A 20,960-nucleotide genomic window follows, 5' to 3' on the forward strand; every position below is an offset into this window, starting at 1 on the left:
AATTTCTCTCAAATATGTTTCCTTTTCTGACATTCCCCCCACTCTGATGCAGGCCCTCATCAATTCATGTCTAAATTATTGCAAAGCAGATACCCAGTAAACTCCAGTGGTTTCCTATCACCTTCAGGAGCCAATCCAAATTCCTCTTCTTGATGTTCAAATTCCTTTATGACCTAACCTTCTTCCATTTCAGTTTCCTTAAATCTTATTGCTCATCATCATATTATTTTTTGATCCAGTGACACTGGTCTCCTTGCTGTTCAATGAACAAGATTTGGGGCATTTTCTCTATTCTCCCTCTTTATGCCTGCTGGCTTCCTTGATTTCCTTAAAGTCTCAGCTAAAATCTTATCTATTGGATTTCTAGCTCTTCTTAATTCTGGTACCTTCCCTCTCTTAATTTTTTCCCCATATTTATCCTGTATATAGTTTTTTTTAAAAAAAATATATATTTGTTGGCTTGTTTCCCCCATAGATTGTGAGCTCTTTGAGGGCGGGGACTGGTTTTGCTTTTTACCTTTCTGTGTCCCCAGTTCTAAGTACTATACATGGCATATAATAAGTGTTTAATAAATATTTATTGACTGACCATTGGAAAAAATTTTGATTATCTCTTATCCCCCTCCTCCCTCAACCACCTTGTGACTGTAGCAGATGCTAAATAGGTAGGCTTCTGCACTCTGGGGCAGTGACTGGCACGAGCCCTGCCTCTTCCCTTCTTGTTATTGGACTTTCATTGATGACTGCTGAGATGCAGATGTGCTAGAGAAAGTTCTTAGGCTTGTACCATTTTTGGTGGGGGAGTGAAGGGAAATGTTTTCTTTGATATGTCTTCTAGGTTTGTATAGGCTTTTAGATTGGAATAAGTATTGCCGTAATTTACCTATTAACTTTGTTACCTTTTTTCTTTTTATCAGAATCTATGTTCAGACTTGAGAATCCTTTACAGACTTACGATGGATCTTTGCTCTAAATTAAAGGCAAGAATGTGATTATTTTTATCTTTAATTAAATTGCTTGAAAGTGAGGAAAATGCTTGTTTTTTTTTTCAATTACCCTTTTAACAAAAGCAGCCATATCAATTGCAATATCTTTGAATGTGAAGGATAAGAATGTGAGATATAAGATACAATTAATTTCCCAGTTCTATTAGAAAGGAGGGGGCGGGAATGATAAGATATCAAGTTAGAATATAAGTGAGCTATGTTGTTTCTATGGAAAGAAAAGAATCCCAATAATGCTTAGTGCCCTAAAATCTATTAAGATCTATTTACCAGGTGCTTAAAATGTAAGGATTCTTTTTTTAATTAAGTTGCTTCAATTTAGACTCTTCCTTTGACATAAAATACAAGAATTAACATATCCTAACTTTGATTTGAAAATTTAGATGATTATTACCCCATTTAGGATATTCTTGGTAAAGATTCTGGAGTGATTGCCATTTACTTCTTTAGCTCATTTTTATAGATGAGAAAAATGAGACAAATAGGGTTAAGTGACTTCTCCAAGGTCACACAGAGAAAGTGTCTGAAGTGAGATTTTCCTGATTCCAGGCCTGGACCGCTATGCATTGTATCACGCTGACCCCCCAAATCTTAGGCAACAGTGGTTTAAATTTAAATCTTGGAGCCCTAAAGGAAAAGTTTCAAAAAGAGCCTGACTTTATTGAATTGAAAATGAACATCTCATCTTCTATAAGCCCCTTGCCTGAAAGTTCTGCTTACATGTAGTTACCAGGGGGTATCTTTTTGCTTATCCTGATAATAGAGGCGTTGGAATAAAATGAAATGAAATGAACAGTTAGAAATTTTAGTTTATGAGAATTCAAGAACAATGAAATTTAATTTTTAATTTAGGTTAAACTTCTTATGTAGTATTTAGCCTTTTTGCCCCAGTTATTAAAATGTGACATTCCCTTGGTTTGTGACTTTTTTTCATAATGATGGCTATAGTGCTATCTCAATATCTCTCTCAAAATTTACTGTACTTTACTGTAAAGTACATTAGTAGGAAAAAAAGTGAGTGATGTCTTTGTGAATTTTCCTCTACAATACAGGTTTATGGTCTATGGCAATTATATTATACTTTGGAACTTCCTCTGATACCCATTTTGGCAGGTAAGAAGATAAAATTGAAAGAGAAAAATTTTATAATCGAGACTTTAGAAATCTATTATATTGCAATTTTTGCTGAATTAATCTTATAATCAGCTTCTTTCTTTTCTAATTCGTCCTCCACTTTGTAGCAAAATTGATATTTCTCAAACACAGATTTTACTCATTCATTTGCTTGCTCAGAAGCTTCAGTGATTCCAAGTTACCTATACATTAAAATACAAACTTTTCTGTTTGATGTTTAAACTCTGTCATAATCTGGCTCTAGCCTATTTTTTCAGGAATAATTAATTAATTAGACTTCATTCCCCCTCATATAATCTGTATTCTAGTCAGAGTAGGCTACTTGCTGTCTCTAATCCATGATATTATTATATCTTTCATCTTTATGCCTGGAATGTTCTCCTCCCTCACCTCCACCTCTTATGCTCTAGATCCTTTCAAGACTCGACTCTAGTGCTATCACCTCCATAGTATACAAAATATGAGCCCCTTAAGGGTAATATTTATTTCATTTTGTTATTGTATCCCTAGGGCCCAGTTGCTGTAGCTATATATAGTAAATGCTTGTTGAAATGAATGGCAGTAGATGCCATTCTCCTTTTCAGTAGGAAGGATTATTGTAATAGGTTATCTTAAGTACTGATGAAACTGAAAACTGCCTTCTTGTGTTCATCAGTTAGTAAAATAATAGAGAGTAGACATTTTTTAAGTTTTCTTCCTACTTTGACACTCTGTATTCAAAAATATCTCTAAGTTATGACATTATATGATTTATGATTCTCTTGTATAGTTCCTGGTTTGTTTGGACAATTGACAGAAATGGAAAAAAAAATACCAATATGTTGATCTTGATCTATTACTGTCCTGCTGTACTGTGGTCAGGGAAAGAGGCATCTTCCTATATTTTCAATAAGAATAGCTTAATTTCTATACTATTTTAAAGTTACAAAATGCCTTCTTTATAGCTGTCTTATAAAGTTGGTAGTGTAAGTTTTACTTATTCTCATTTTGTACATGAAGACTGAGCCTCAAAGGAGTCTAGTGTCTTGACCATTGATAAATGATCAAAGGATATGAACAGACAATTTTCAGATGATGAAATTGATATATATAGTTTACTCTGGTAATTCAATGATGTATCTTTCCTTATTCCTCAACTGTTTATTCCCCTCTTTTCCACTAGGGAGCATAATGGAGCCATCTTTATTTCTTATAGAATTAGCTCAAGGCTTCATTTTCTCTCTCTAATTCCTTAAACTTGATCTGTTTTCTTCTTGTTCTCACTGTACATCTAGAAGAATAGAGTCTGGAATTAGCTTAAGCAACTGTGCCTGTGGGGGTAGATGAAATATTTCTTAATCACCCCTTATTGACAACTACACACTGACTGTAAAGATGTATGTATATGCAGAAAATACCTATTCTGCTTAAGGACATTATGTTGGTTAATCAACGATTTCTAAATTACATCAGCCTAAGGATCAATCTAATTAGCAGCTTGATGGTCAGGGGAATTAACAACCATGAAGCAAAATACTAGCTTAGATTGTGACCAATCATAAGATTTTATCTCAGATACTTGACTAAAGAAAGCTTTTGAGAGATATGATTGTGAGAAGATTTTGGCCAATTCAGTATCATATGGAATATGCCTGCATTGATTTTCTTCTATCTATAACATTGAGTTAAATTGATTATTTCAAGGATTATTTATTAATGTATATAAATAATATCTATTTTATTCTGTGAATTTTAGTGATGGAAACCCATAAAATTCAAGTGAATAAAGAAGAAATGAAGAGAACATCAGAACTTCTTGGAGTAAGTTAGACTTTTTGAAGTTACTCTGGGTATTTGTATCATTTTTCATTTAAAACTACATTTGTCCAGTTGCAGGTTGTGCTTCCCCAGGTTTAGAAGGTCCACACAACACAGCAAAGCAAGAGCCAGAATTTCCCACTACTCATTTGAAACAAAGCCCTTTGACTCTAATAGCAAGGACTAAACTAGAGGCCTTGCTCATCCCACTGTTAGTGTTTTTGATATTGATGATAACCAGTGTGGTACGGAATTAGGTTATACCCTGATGCCTTAAGAAAAGGGAAGAAGGCAGGAAGCAGTGAAATGAAGAAGAATGTGGAACAAAAAGATCTGTGGAGTATATTTGAAACAGATTCCTATCAGTTTAGAAATGGAATTAAAGTCATCCTTAAAAAACAAAGCAAAACAAAACCAAGAAAACTCCCCAAACCTTTAATTTTCTTCTTCTTTTTGTTTATCAAATTTCTTCCTATCTTTAATGGCCAAGTCAAATACCATCTTCTGAATGAAACCTTTCCTTATTCCCACTCCTCTTGATAATGATTTTTCTTTCTTCAATCAACCAATCAACCTACATATGCTAGGTGCTATGTCAAATGCTTGGGCTAGCAAAAAGGCAAAAAATAGGGAGCTACACTGATTAGTTATAAGGACATGATTAGAGAGAAAGAGATCAAAACACTTCCATGGTGTTTTCAACAGACTATAATCAATCAATGCTGAAGACATTGACCATATATACCTCAGGTTGAAGTCAATCTCTGTTTAAGTCAAACTTCCAACTAAAGAAGAGGTTTTGAATGCCATTAGGATCCTCTCACATAGCAGAGTTTAAGTTTACAAAGTGAGGGTTCTCTGCTCACAAAAAACTGACTGAAAATTTTCAGACTATATAGCAAGAGGACGTTACCCCTAGGTGTTCAAGAATGCCTTCAATGCCCATCTCTGTTTAAGTAAAGGAAATAGATTGGTCTGTGACAATCCCAAGGGTGGAGGGTGGGGTTGGTGGTGTTTCTTTTTCTTATTCATTGTTAGCAAGGTCTTTCCAGAGTCCTTTATAATAGGAGGATCTTTCACCTACCAAAAGAACCAGTATGGCTTCAGAAAGGACTAAGAAATGTATGGTATGTTTTTTTTGTTGCCTGACAACTCCAGGAAAAATGCCAGGAGTAAAGATCTGTATACAACATTTATCAATCTGATGAAAGCCATTAATAATGTCAGTTTTGAAGGCTTTAGATATTTGTTTGCCCTGAGAAATTAATCAATATTGTACACCAGTTCTATGGGGGCATGCTTACTTTGGTAATGGATAACAGACTCCTCCTTGCTTTCCAAGTCACCAATGGAGTGAAGCAGGACTATTGTGCTTGTTCCTGTGCTTTTTAGTATGATGTTTTCAGCAATGTTATTGAGTGTTTTCAACAAGGACAAAAATGATAGGGTCAGTGACCCCACTGACAGTAAATTATTTTAACATGAAAAGACCACAAGTCAAGACTAAAATAGAGAGAGAGTTGGTGCATGATTTTTTGTTTGCAGATCATTGTGTATTCAATATAGCCTCTGAGACTGGTTTGCAACAAAGTATGGATTGATTCTCTATCTCTTGTGGTAATTCTGGCCTAACAATGAACACCAAGAAAACACAGATTCTCCACTACCCAGCCCCACACTGTGTATACATGGAACCATTGGTCAGAGCAAAAATAATCCACTTTTGAATGCTGTGGATAAATTCATTTACCTTAGCAGTATGCTTTCCAAGAATGTATAAGAAGACAATGAGATTGATTGCCAAAACCAGCTCAGTGGTTAGGAGCTTTGTTTAGTCTTTGAAGGAAAGTTGGGAGAGATGTAGAGTCCCTAACAAACTAAAGATCTACAGAATCATTGTGCTGACTTCATTGTTGTATGCCCATAAAACCTGGACAGCATGTCAGCAGCATTCAAGGAAACTGAACCCACTTCTATTTGAATTGTTTTAATAAGAATCTGAAGATCACCTGGCAAGATAAAGGAACACTGAAGACATTTCTAGAGCTGAACTGCCAAACTACCACTGAGAACACAATTCCAATGGGCTGACCACATTGTTCAAATTCCAAATACATGTTTGCCTAAAAGACTATTTTATGGAGAACTCACATAAGGCAAGTCTTACATAGAGATCAGAAGAAAAAATAATGAAGACATTCTTTTTTATTATTATTATAGCTTTTTAGTTATAAAACATATGCATGGGTAATTTTTCAATATTGATCTTTGCAAAACCTTCTGTTCCAACTTTTACCTTCCTTCCCCCCACCTCCTCCCCTAGATGGCAGGTAGTCCAATACATGTTAAATATGTTAAAGTATATGCTAAATTCAATATGTGTATACATATTTATACAGTTATCTTGCTGCATAAGAAAAATCAGATCTAGAAAGAAAAAATATCCCGAAAAGGAAAACAAAAGTGCAAGCAAACAATAACAGAAAGAATGGAAATGCTATGTTGTACTCCACACTCTTTTCCCATAGTTCTCTCTCTGGGTGTAGCTGACACTTTTTATTACTAAACATTTGGAACTAGTTTGAATCATCTCACTGTTGAAGAGAGCAACATACATCAGAATATACCTTTGTATAATTTTGTTGTTGCCATGTATAATGATCTTCTGGTTCTGCTCATTTCACTTTGCATCAATTCCTATAAGTCTCTCCAGGACTCTCTAAAGTCATCCTGTTGGTCATTTCTTACAGAACAATAATATTCTGTAACATTCATATATCACGGTTTATTCAGCCATTCTCCAATTGATGGGCATCCACTCAGTTTCCAGTTAATAGCCATTATAAAAAGGGCTGCCACAAACATTTTTGCACATATGGGTCCCTTTCCCTTCTTTAAGATCTCTTTGAAATATAGACCCAGTGGAAACATTGCTGGGTCATAGGGTATGCACAATTTGATAACTTTTTGAGCATGGTACCAAATTGCTCTCCAGAATTGTTGGATTCGTTCACAATTCCACTAACAATGCATCAGTGTCCCAGTTTCCCCCCATTCCCTCCAACATTCGTCATTATCTTTTCCTGCCATCTTAACCAATCGGACAGATGTGTAGTGGTGTCACAGAGTTGTCTTAATTTGCATTTCTCTGATCAATAGTGATTTGGAGCACCTTTTCATATGACTAGAAATAGTTTTCATTTCTTCATCTGAAAATTGTCTGTTCCTATCCTTTAACTATTTATCACTTGGAGAATGATTTGATTTCTTATAAATTTGAGTCAATTCTCTATGTAATTTGGAAATGAGACCTTTATCAGAACCTTTGAATGCAAAAATGTTTTTTTCCCCAGTTCATTGCTTCCCTTCTAAACTTGTCCCAATTTAGAGGAGCTATTAGGTTCTTGATGCCAATATCAGTGAATTTCTACCTCTGGTGTATTCTATTAAGCTGGAAAAGCTTTGAAAACTCATCTCTCATTGGATTATGAAACTTTTTTTCAAGGCCCAGAATAGGTAAGCTTTGGGAGACTAACAATCCGTAAAGTTGGCTACCAGGTAACTATTTTTATCCCCAACTTAATTTACTGAATAGTCTAATAAAATATGTAGAACTTATGTTTGCATTGGTAATGGAGACATTTGAATTAAAAATATAATTTTTCTTTAGCCTATACTACTATTTAAGAGAGCAACCTAAATAAATAAGAAATTCTAAAAATTGAAATTGACTAAAGAAAGCAACTCCTTAAAAACATTTGGTAAAATGGAAAAAAATATGCTGAAGTAAACAACTTCTTAAAAATAGATTTGGTGAAATCAAAACAGAAAACAACTCCTTGAAAAAATAGAATTGGTGAGTGGAAAAAGAAACCAATTTCTTAAAAATAGAATTGGTGCAATGGGGGAAAAAATCTAATCAACTAAACAAACGCCTTTAAAAGTACAATTGGCCAAATGCAAAAGGAGGTAAAAAAGATAACAGAAGAAAATAATTCATTAAAAACTAGAATTGGACAAATAAAAGTGAAGGACTCAATGAAACATCAAGAATCAATCAAACAAAACCAAAAAAATAGAAGAATATGTAAAATACTTTATTGGAAAAACAACTGGCCTGGAAAATAGATCCAGGAGAGACAATCTAAGAATTATTGGGTTACCTGAAAACTACAATGAAAAGAAGAATCTGGACAGCATCCTTCAAGAAAGCATCAAGGAAAACTGCCCTAATATCCCAGAACCAGAAGGTCAAATGGCCATTGAAAGAATCCATTTATCAACCCCTGAAAGAGACCCCAAAATAAAAACTCCAACATAACCAATATAATAAAGATAATAATCCTCCCTAAACTAATCTATTTATTTCATGCTATACCAGACTCCCAAGAAATTATTTTACTCACCTAGAAAAAATAACAACAAAATTCATGTGGAAGAACAAAAGGTCAAGAATTTCAAGGGAACTTATGAAAAAAAATCATATGAAGGTAGCCTTGCTGTACCATATCTAAAACTATATTATAAAGCAGTAGTCATTAAAACCATTTGGTACTAGCTAAGAAATAGACAAGTTGATCAGTGGAATAGGTTAGGTTCACAGGACAAAATAATAACTATAACAATCTAGTGTTTGACAAACCCAAAGGCCTCAGCTTTTGGGATAAGAATTTACTATTTGACAAAAACTTCTGGGAAAATTAGAAATTAGTATAGGAGAAACTAGACTTTGACCCACACTTAACACTGTGTACCAAGATAAGGTCAAAATGGGTGCATGATCTAGACATAAAGAATGATATTATAAATAAATTAGAAGAACATAGGTAGTTTACCTCTCAGACCTGTGGAAGAGGAAGGAATTTGTGACCAAAGAAGAACTAGAGATCATTATTGATCACAAAATAGAAAATTTTGATTATATCAAGTCAAAAAGCTTTTGTACAAATAAAACTAATGCAGACAAGATTAGAAGGGAAGCAATAAGCTGGGAAAATATCAGTACTAGTTAAAAGTTCTGATAAAAGGCCTCATTTCCAAAATATATAGAGAATTGACTCAAATTTATAAGAAATCAAGCCATTCTCTAATTGATAAATGGTCAAAGGATATGAACAGATAATTCTCAGATGAAGAAATTGTAAGTATTTCTAGCCATATGAAAAGGTGCTCCAAATCACTATTGATCAGAGAAATGCAAATTAAGACAACTCTGAGATAACACTACATACCTGTCAGATTGGTTAAGATGACAGGAAAAGATAATGACCAATGTTGGAGGGGATGTGGGAAAACTGGGACATTGATGCATTGTTGGTGGAGTTTTGAACGAATCCAACCATTCTGGAGAGCAATCTGGAATTATGCCCCAAAAGTTATCAAACTGTGCATACCCTTTGATCCAGCAGTGCTACTACTGGGCTTATACCCCAAAGAGATACTAAAGAAGGGAAAGGGACCTCTATGTGCCAAAATGTTTGTGGCAGCCCTGTTTGTAGTGGCTAGAAACTGGAAAATGAATGGATGCCCATCAATTGGAGAATGGCTGGGTAAATTGTGGTATATGAATGTTATGGAATATTATTGTTCTGTAAGAAATGACCAGCAGGATGAATACAAAGAGGCTTGGAGAGAATTACATGAATTGATGCTAAATGAATGAGCAGAACCAGGAGATCATTATACACTTCAACAACAATACTAGATGAAGATCAATTCTGATGGAAGTGGCTATCTTCAACAATGAGAGGATCCAAATCAGTTCCACTTGATCAGTAATGAACAGAACCAGCTACACCTAGCAAAAGAACACTGGGAAATGAGTGTGGACCACAACATAGCATTACACTTTTTCTGTTATTGTTTACTTGCATTTTTGTTTTTCTTCCCAGGTTATTTTTATCTTCTTTCTAAATTCGATTTTTCTCATGTAGCAAGACAACTGTATAAATTCATATACATATGTTGTATTTAGCATATACTTTAACATATTTAACATGTATAGGACTACCTGCCATCTAGGGGAGGAGGTGGAGGGAAGGAAAGGAAAAGTTGGAACAGAAGTTTTTGCAAGGATCAATTTTGAAAAATTACCCATGCATATGTTTTGTCAATAAAAAGCTATAATAATTAATAAAAAAGAAAAGAAAAACTAGTGTGTACATTCACAAGTTCAGAAATGTTAACCAAAATGAGTATGTTTTTACTTAAAATATTGCTTAGTTTGAGGATTTATTAGTCATTTTCATAAAAGCAACTCGGATCCATTGTTTGTAATTAGTTTTTATAATAGGAGATTGTTTATAAGAGCTCCTAAAATGACATATGAGCTAAACGAAATATAATAAATGTTAATACTTAGGAAAAAAAAAGAAAATGCTGCAAGCAGCCAAAACAATTAGGATTACTTAGGACCTAGCACTTCTACTTTAAAAGATCACAAGACCTGGAATATGATATTCCAGAGAATAAAGATCTTAGATTGCAGCCAAGAATCAATGATCCAGCAAAACTAAGCATCATTTTTCAGGGGAAAAGGGTGGACATTCAATGAAATAGAGGATTTTCAATTATTTTTGATGAAAAGACCAAATCTGAACAGTAAATTTGATCATCAAATACAGAAGTCAAGAAGTATAAAAGGTAAAAAAAGAAGGGAAAAAAAAAACTATGTTTTTAAAGGTTAAAATATTTATATCCCTATATTGGAAAATGATGTGTATAACTCTTGAGAACTTATCTTTGTCAAGGGTATACTTAATAGGTGTAGGTATAAGTTTATTTTAATGTGATGATATAAAAAAGAAACTAGGAGTGGAAAAGGGATTGTTAGTACTGGAAAAAGAGGAAAGGGGAGGTAAAATGAGGTAAATTACATCACATGAAGAGGCCAAAAAGACCTATTACATTTGAGGGAAAGAAGGAAGGCGAATGAACTTTGTTTGAACCTTAATCTCACTGGATTTGGCTCAAAGAGGCAATATCATACACATTTAGTTTGCTATGGAAATTTGTCTCACCCTATAGAGAAGTAGGAAGGAAAAAGAAAGAGAAAGGCAAAGGAAAATAAAAGGAGGGCAGAAGTAGAAGGGAAAAGAGATAAAAAGGGGGGAAGGAATGGAAAAAAAGGCAGATTGAGAGAAGCGATGATCAGAAGCAAAACACTTGGTGATGAGGGAAAAGAGCAAAAGACAGAGAAAAGTATAACTTAGGAAAAATAGGATGGTGGGAAATATGGAATTAATAATTTTAAATGTGAATGGGATGAACTCTCTTATAAAATGAAAGTAAATAGCAGACTGGATTAAACGCCAGAATACTACTTTTTTTTTTTTTAAATAAGAAACATATTTGAAGCCTAGAGATATGTACAGAGTAGAGTTAAAAGGCTGGAGCAGAGTATATTAACTTTCAGCTGAAATAAAAAAAGCAGAGATAGTGATCCTTATCTCAGATCAAATAAAAGCAAAAAAAGACCTAATTAAAAGAGATAAGGAAGGAAACTACATTTTGCTAAAAAGTACCATAGATAAAGTAATGATCAATACTAAGCATATGTGCACTAAGTAACGTAGCATCCAAATTCCTAGGAGAAATTAATAGAGTTGCAAGAAGAAACAGACAAGAAAACTAAACTAGTAGGGGATCTCAAACTCCCCCCTATTAGAATTCAACAAATCAAAGCACAAAATAAAGAAGAAAAAAGAAGTAAATAGAATTTTTAAAACATTAGGCATGATAGACCTTTGGAGAAAATTGAATGGGGATAGAAAGAAATATACTTTTTTCTCAGTGGCACATAGAACCTATACAAAAATTGACCATGTATAAGGGCATAAAAACTTCACAATAGATGCAGAAAGGCAGAAATAATAAATGCATCCTTTTCAGCTCATGGTGCACTAAAAATTACATGTAATAAAGGACCATAGAAAAATAGACAAAAATTAATTGGAAACTAATTAATTAATCCTAAATAATGAATGGGTCAAGCAACAAATCATAGAAACAACTGATAATTTTACCCAAAAGAATAACAATAAGACAACATGCCAAAACTTATGGGATGCAGCCAAAGCAGTTCTTATGGGAAATGTTACATCTCTAAGTTCTTATATGAATAAAATAAGGAAAGAGAAGATCAATGAATAGAATATACAGCTAAAAAAGCTAGAAAAAGAACAAATTAAAAAGCCCTAACTAAATACCTAATTAGAAATTATGAAAACCAAAGGTGAAAGCAAGGAAACTACTATTTTTTTTAATTTTTAATTTTTTCAAAATAACTTTTTATTGATAGAATCCATGCCAGGGTAATTTTTTACAGCATTATCCCTTGCACTCACTTTTGTTCCGATTTTTCCCCTCCCTCCCTCTACCCCCTCCCCCAGATGGCAAGCAGTCCTTTACATGTTGAATAGGTTACAATATATCCTAGATATAATATATGTATGCAGAACCAACAGTTTTCTTGTTGCACAGGGAGAATTGGATTCAGAAGGCATAAATAACCCGGGAAGAAAAACAAAAATGCAAGCAGTTTATATTCATTTCCCAATGTTCTTTCTTTGGGTGTAGCTACTTCTGTCCATCCTTGATCAATTGAAACTGAATTAGCTCTCTTTATCTAAGAGATCCACTTCCATCAGAATAGATCCTCAAACAGTATTGTTGTTGAGGTATATAATGATCTGGTTCTGCTCATTTGACTTAGTTCATGTAAGCCTCGCCAGTCCTCTCTGTATTCTGACCCTGCTGGTCATTCCAGCAAGAAAACTACTAAACTAGTAAATAAAACTAAGTTGGTTTAAAAAAAAAAAACCAACAAAATAGATAAACCTTTGGTTAATTTGATTAGAAAAAGGAAAGAAGAAAAACAGATTACCAGTGTTAAAAATGAAAAGGGTGAACATCACAAAAGAAGAGGAAATTAAAGCAATAATTAGAAGCTATTTTACCCAATTGTATGCCATTAAAACATAACTTAAGTGAAATGGATGAATATTTACAAAAAATACATATTGTCCAGATTAACAGAGGAGGCAATCAATTATTTAAATTACATTTTAGGAAAAGAAATTGAACAAGTCATTAATGAACTCCCTAAGAACAAATCTTCAGGGCCAGATGGATTTACAAGTGAATTCTAGCAGACAATTAAAGTACAATTAATTGCAATACTATACAAACTATTAGGAAAAATTGGAGAAGTGCTACCAAATTCCTTTTATGACACAAATACGGTGCTGATTCATAAAACAGGAAGGACCAAAATAGGAGGGAAATATATAGACCAATCTTCTTAATGAATATTAATGAATATAATTTTTTTAAATTAAAGCTTTTTATTTACAAAGCATATGCATGGGTAATTTTTCTAAGATTGACCCTTGCAAAACCTTTTGTTCCAAATTTTCCCCTCCTTCCCTCACCTCCCCTAGCTGGCAGGTAGTCCATTACATGTTGAATATGTTGAAATACATGTTAGATCTAATATATGTATATGTATTTATACAGTTATCTTGTTGCACAAGAAAAATCAGATCAGGAAGGAAGAAAAAGAAAAACTGAGAAAGAAAACAAAATGCAAGCAAGTAACAACAGAGAGAGTGAGAATATTATGTTGTGTTCCACACTCTGTTCCCATGGTTCTCTCTCTGGGTGTAGATGGCTCTCTTCATCACTAAACAAGTGGAAATGGTTTGAATCAACTCAATGTTGAAGAGAACCATGTCCATCAGAATTGATCATGGTATAGTCTTGTTATTGCCATGCATAATGATTTCCTGGTTCTGCTCATTTCACTTAGCATCAGTTCATATAGCTCTCTCCATACTTCTCTGAAATTATCTTGCTGGTCACTTCTTATACAACAATAGAATTCCGTAGCATTCATTTATACCCTAATTTATTCAGTCACTCTCCAATTGATGGGCCTCTATTCAGTTTCCAATTAATTGCCACTACAAAGAGAGCTGCCACAAACATTTTTACACATGTGGGTCCCTTTCTCTCCTTTAAGATCTCTTTGAGATATAATCCCAATAGAAACACTGATGGATCAAAGGGTATGCACAGTTTGATAACTTTTTGAGCATAGTTCCAAAATTGATGCAACAATCTTAAATAAAATATTAGCAAAGAGATTACAACAATTTATCATCAAGATAATACACTATGACCAAGTGGGATTTATACCAGGAATGCAGGGTTGTTCAGTATCAGGATAACTATCAGCATAATTGACCATATCAATAACCAAACTAATAGAAATTGTGTGATTCAATCACTAGATGCAGAAAAAGCATTTGACAAAAAAAGCACCCATTCCTATTGAAAACATAAGAGAGCATAGGAATAAATGGAGTTTTCCTTAAAATGATAAGTAGCATCTACCTAAAGCCATCAACAAGAATTCTATGTAATGGGAATAAACTGGCAGCATTCCCAAGAAAATCAGGAATGAAACAAGATTGCCCACTATCACCATGACTATTCAATATTATATTAAAAATATTAGCTTTAACAATAAGCAAAGAAAAAGAAATTGAAAGGATTAAAGTAGTTAATGAAGAAACTATCACTCTTTGCAGATCATATGATGTTATAAGTAGAAAATCCTAGAGAATCAAGTAAAAAACTACTAGAAACAATTAGCAATTTTAGCAAAGTTGCAGGATATAAAATAGATCCAAATAAATCATTGACATTTCTATGTGTTATCAATAAAGTCCATCAACAAGAAACAAAAAAAGAAATTCCATTTAAGATAATTGTAGATAATATAAAATATTTGAGTCTACTCACCAAGATGAAGCCAGGAACTATATGAACACAATTACAAAACACTTTTCACACAAATAGTTAGATCTAAACAATTAGAGGAATAGCAAGTGCTCATATGATAAAAATGACTGTTCTGCCTAAATCAATCTATTTAGTGCCATACCAATCAAACTGCCAAGAAGTTACTTATTAAAGTTAGAAAAAAAATAAAAGCAAAATTTATCTGGAAGAACAAAAGGTCAAGAATTACAAGGGAATTGATGGAAAAAACTGCAAAGGAAGATGACCTACCTATACCAGACCTAAAACTATATTATTAAGCAATCATCCACAAAACCATTTGGTACTAGCTAAGAAATTGGAGTAGTGGATCAGTGTAATAGGTTAGGTTCAGAAGACACAATAGTCAATGACTACAATAATATAGTATTTGATAAACCCAAACACTCTAGGTTCTAAGAAAAGAACTCCTTATTTAACAAAAATTCCTGGGAAAACTGGAAAATAGTATGGTAGAAACAAGGAATGGAGCAACACCTAACACTCTGTACCAAGATAAGGTTGAAATGGATTCATGATTTAGACATAAAGAGTGCTACTGTAAGCAAATTATGAAAACAAGGGATAGTTTCTCCTTCAGATTTGTGGAGAAGGAAGGAATTTGTGGCCAAATAGGAACCAGAGAACATTATGAAACACAAAATGGATAATTATGATTATATTAAATTATTGTTTTAGTACAAAAAAAATCAATGCAGCCAAGATTAGGAAGGAAGCAGAAAACTGAGGGGAATTATATATATTTAAGATTTTTGATAAAGGCCTCATTTCTAAAATATAAAGAATTAACTCAAATTTATAAGAATATAAGCCATTTCCAGTTTATAAATGGTCAAAGGATATGAATAGATAACTTTTAGAGGAAGAAACTAAAGCCATTTCTAGCCATATGAAAAAATTCTCTAAATCACTATTAGTCTGAGAAATGCAAATTAAGACAAGTATGAAGTACCACTATACACTTCTCAGATTGGCTAAGATGATAGGGAAAGATAATGATAAGTGTTGGAGGGGTTGTGGGAAAACTTGGACACTAATACATTGTTGATGGTGGTGTGAACTGATCCAATCATTTTAGAAAGTAGTTTGAAACTATGCCCAAAGTGCTATCAAACTGTGTATATCCTTTGATCCAGCAGTATCTCTACTGGGTCTGTATCCCAAAGAAATCATATACAGGGAAAAGGACCCATATGTGCAAAAATGTTTATAAAAACCCATTTTGTAGTAGCAAGAAACCAGAAACTAAATGAATGTCCATCAGCTGGAGAATGGCTGAATAAGTTATGGCATATGAATGTAATGTAATATTATTGTTCCATAATAAATTATCAACAGGATGATTTCAGAGAGGCCTAGAGAGACTTACACGAGCTGAAGTGAGTAGAACCAAGAGAACATTGTACTCAATGGCAACAAGATTATGTGATGATCCATTCTGATGGACATGGCTCTTTTCAACAATGAGATGATTCAGGCCAATTCCAATGGATTTGTGATGGAGAGAGCCATCTGCATCCAGAGAGAGATCAATGAGGACTGACTGTAGATAAATAATATTTTCACCTTTTTTGTTTTTTGCTTGCTTGTTTTTTTCTTTTTCATTTTTCCCCCTTTTGATCTGATTTTTCTTGTGCAGCATAATAAATGTGGAAATATATATAGAAGAATTGCACATGTTTAATCTATATTGGATTACTTGCAGTCTAGAGTAGGAAGGAGGTGGAGAGGGAGGGAGAAAAATTTGGAATGCAAGGTTTTGCTAGAGTAAATGTTGAAAACTATCTTTTATATATTTTGAAAAATAAAAAGCTATTACTATTAAAAAGATTCTTGTCGTCTTATGAAATCCTTTAAAACTGAGGTTAGTAAAATTAACTTGATTTGTTATTTTTGCAGTTTCGTTTAAAGGAATTGGAAAAAAAAGCTCATGTTGCTGCAGGAGAGCAGTTTCTTATTACTAGTAATAATCAACTTGGAGAGGTAAATCTTTATCTTGGTGCTTTATACAAAATAGTATCCTTTGGGAACTGCATTTATTAATCAAAAATTAGATGGAAGATTTTTGTCATGTTATAAATGTTAACTGTTATATTAATGATATGAAAATTGTGTTATTAATTTTTATATTAAAATGTATTTATTTCAAAGCTTTTTAAAGATCAACTTAGAATTGAATTATTTTTATAATTTAACTGGAATTCGCTTTTTGTTAGTTTCCTTTTTCATTATTTGTACCTCTTGTAACCATATAAATTAGCTACTGTTGTAGATGTTTAGTTTATTTAATTTGGAAAGATTTTCATCATCTGAAATATTAATTTATTCAGATATTATTTGACAAGCTAAAGCTACACTTGCTGTGCAAGAGTAAGACTGTTCCCAAAACTGAGTTACAGAAACATCCATCGACATCGGAAGCCACGGTGAGAAGTGAAAATTGCTCTTTTGTTTTATGGCTCTTTACCTTTAAGATGTTCCAGATAGATTGAATTTAACAAAATGAAATTTGATATGCATGAAAATGTGAAGTGCTATGTTTAAGCTAAAGAAATGAATTGTACAACCATAAAAGTGGGATATATACAGGATTTTAGTTATCTGAAGTCTCAATATGATTTGTAAATATGACAAGTTAACCTAAACTAAGGGGGTTTCAAGCTTCATTAGTAGAAATCTAGATTCTAGAACCAGGGAAGTAATAGTCTTGTATTTTCTGTTGGTTGATCCCAATTTCCAAGATGAGTTTTCTTCCTGAGTTCATTTTAGAACATTTTATAAATTTGAGTAATTCCAGAGGAGGAAAAAGAAAATGATAAGAGGAGTTGAAGCTAGTCAACAACTCAGGTCATCAAACACTTATTAATCACCCTAGTAGTCAATAAACCAAAGCGTGTGGTTATCTGACTCTCATTTATCCTTACAGCCATAAATTTCCACACATTTTTATGCCCATCCCTATCTTTGCATTGGATTGCCCCTCATGCCTGGAATGTATATCTCTGTCTTACACAATCTATCTCTTCTTTCAAGATACAGCATGAGCACCATCTTGTACACAAAAACTTTTATTTCTCTTCAACTTTTAGTACCTTCCATCACTAGCTGTTTTAGTCATTTTATTTAATATTCATCTTGTATATATTTATTCTGTATATAAATATTGTTTCTTCTCTTAGAATATAAACTCCTTGAGAATAGGGATTTTTTTCCTTTTCACATTGATATCCCCAGTATCTAGTATAGTGCACAGCACATAGCACATTTATAAATAAATTCTTGTTAATTGATTTCTTGATGAATTGGTGCTCTCTAATCATCTGTTTAGTACTATTGTCTATATTTTCCCAGGAATCAAAGTCAAATTTGCTGGTTTTATTTTCTTCCTTTTTTGAAAATTAAGACAACATTTGATCTTTTATAGTTCTTTGGTATGTCTCCTATTTCTTAGTGAATTTTCCTAACTCAATAACTCACAAACATATCTTCCAGTTCTTTAAAAACCAATAAATGAATTTTTCTGGGTCTAGTTACTTGAATTCATGCCCCTGATTTTCTTCTTCAGTATGGATTTTTAAAAACCTATCCTTGTTTGTTGTCCTTAACTCTTTTTGCCCAGCCTCATCTCATTTTTGCAATAGTTAAATGTCACTGTAGTAGGAGGTCTCCAGTAGGGCACTCCCAGGGACTGGATGGGCTCTTTACTGTTGAACATTTTATCAATGACTTGGACAAAGGATTAAGGCATAGGTAGTATGATTATCAAACTGGCAGATGACATAAAGCTGAAGGGGATAGCTAATCCAATAAATGACAATTAGACTCCACAAAGATTGTGATAAGCTAGAGCAATGGGGTAAATCTAACAAGATGAAATTCTTAAAAGGATATTTATTTATCTATCTATTTTTTGTATTTGTATGTGTATGTATATGTGAATACACACATACATATATGTATATTTGTATATATATATGTGTACACACACTTATATAGTATTGTACTTGAATATAAAAAAGAAACTTCACAAATAAATATGAGTGAGGCAATATCACATAGAAGTTCTGGAAAACATCATAAGGTCTCACTGGAATGCCAGCTCAGCAATGTGATATAACATCCAAAAATACTTATATGAACTTTCTGTGGGCTACGTTCAGATGAACACAGCTCCTGAGGACCTGAAAGTGATTTTCCCAATGTCTTTGGGTCTTCTTGTTAGCTATCCAGTACTTTCTATCTTTATTAGGTAGTTGTAACAAACTTCATATTACCAGACCCTTTCTTTTCATCTTTCCTTTCCTTTCTTTCACTGAGGATGATCAGCTTCATGAGCATCAAGCTCAAAGAGTATAAGGAGGGTTTGGTTAGAAAACTAAAGAAGGGAAACTAGAAGAGGCTGTTCTCTACTGGGCCACCATCTTTCTTTGTAGCCAGCATCTTTTCTCTAGACAGAGCCTCAGAGTTGTGCCATCTTCTTCACCAAGAGAGTGAGAGTCCAGCTGGAGCTTTGCCAAGGGTTTCACTACAAGAGCTGATGCCTACCTTTCCACAGCTCTAAGGGAGGACCGATTCTGGGCTCTGAGTCAGCCTGGACATGAGCTGAGGAAACGGAACTCTGGAAGAGCAGAGTGGTGAGCTGAACTTTTATTAATATTGTTTTCTATAAGAATTATCTAGTGGTAACTTTATTTTCCCTATCTTGTTCTTGTTCTTTTTATTGCATTTATTTTTGACTTGGGATGATTAAAAAGAGAACTGATTCCAGGCTGCGTCTTATGCCGCCATCTTGACCACTTTCCTTCCTCTCCCCACTCCCATCTCAGGTAGCTTAAATATCTTGCCCAAAGGCAGAGCTACAAATGGCAGGGCTGGGATTCCTGATTCCCAATTGAGCACCTTTCCATTAGACTGTGCTGCTTTACTTTTCCTTTCTTTTGTCACTCTTAGAACAACAAATACCATTGTTAGCTTACAGACCCATGGATGCAACTAGAATTTTTGAGGAAACAAAGCAATCTGTTTTTCTCTTCTTTTTAAAGCAGTAAAGAAAAGCCTTTTCCATCCTTAAATTGCCCTTTCAGTTATTAATTAAGGAAAATGTAGATAATAAAAGGTACTCCCACAGTCATTCATTCGTTGGTGGTCTTGCTGCCGTGGATAAGTTGCCTGAACACTAAGCTCCTTTTCTTCTACGGCAGACCAGCAGGCTTCTTGCCAATTACATTTATTTCTTTGTGCTGTTGTCTTAAGTGTTGACTGGGAATAGGAGGAACTTTCTATTCACTAAGGCTTTTTCATTGCCATTTGGGAATACTTTTCTTGAAAAGAAAAAGAAAATACAGGCTAGTGAAATTTTATTTATTTCCATTTTTTCATGGGTATGGTAGAATACAAGCAGTTTGTCATAGGCCAATGAATATCTATATAGAATGGAGTTCAAACTAGAGTGTAGCTTAACGATCTAGGAAACTCATTTCATAATAAGAGTTCCACATTGAAGGTCAGCATAGTGCTTTCCTTGTCTCTGCCAGTCTTTCCTCTTGGAACATGGTTTTGGTAGGTTTTGTTTTTGATTGATTTTTTTTTTTTTTTAAAAAGACTCTTACTAGATAGTCCTAAAAACATTACACAGTTTTATCTGCTCTACAAGTTTCCCTTTAAAACAAAGTGCTCAAAATATCAATGTAAATCACTCTGAGGGTTATAATTATATTGGTGTTTATGATTATCTTTGTGAACTTTAGAATTGATTTGGTGGTAAACATTTAGGTTCCCTTTCTATTTTGCATATGATCTTTGAGGGATAGATAGTATTTTACAACATGTAACCTATTTTATCTTGATAAACTTTACCAATCAACTTTATCCCTGAAAATTGCATATTATGGAGATCTTTGAACTTCTTTTCTGCAGATAAATTTTATCACTTTTTCCTAGGCCTATCAGGGAATCTTTCAGAAGTTTGATCTGTTTGTTAGTGAGTCGATACATTAATTTAGATAGTATTATCATTTTTGTTACTTTGTGAAAATCTAGTCTTAATCAGCAAATAATGTCTTTTTTTTTTCTTTTTTGGTGAGATAGAGTTAAGTGACTTACCCAGCATCACACAACTAGTAACTCTCAAATGTCTGAGGCCAGATTTGAATTTAGATCATCCTGTCTCCTTGGAGTCCC

General features: G+C 33.6%; 1 protein-coding gene across 1 annotated transcript in view; it reads left to right on the forward strand.

Moving 5' to 3' along the window:
* POLN (DNA polymerase nu) overlaps positions 1-20,960 on the forward strand; it is a 331,195-nt gene that overhangs the window by 63,957 nt on the left and 246,278 nt on the right. Inside the window, exons 8-12 of the mRNA XM_051966741.1 lie at positions 931-980; positions 2,057-2,117; positions 3,874-3,938; positions 16,680-16,763; positions 17,111-17,206. Coding sequence (XP_051822701.1) covers positions 931-980; positions 2,057-2,117; positions 3,874-3,938; positions 16,680-16,763; positions 17,111-17,206 — 356 coding nt within the window. The remainder of the gene's footprint in view (positions 1-930; positions 981-2,056; positions 2,118-3,873; positions 3,939-16,679; positions 16,764-17,110; positions 17,207-20,960) is intronic.

Source organism: Antechinus flavipes, chromosome 6, assembly GCF_016432865.1.
Source record: "Antechinus flavipes isolate AdamAnt ecotype Samford, QLD, Australia chromosome 6, AdamAnt_v2, whole genome shotgun sequence".
NCBI classification, from domain to species: Eukaryota; Metazoa; Chordata; class Mammalia; order Dasyuromorphia; family Dasyuridae; genus Antechinus; species Antechinus flavipes.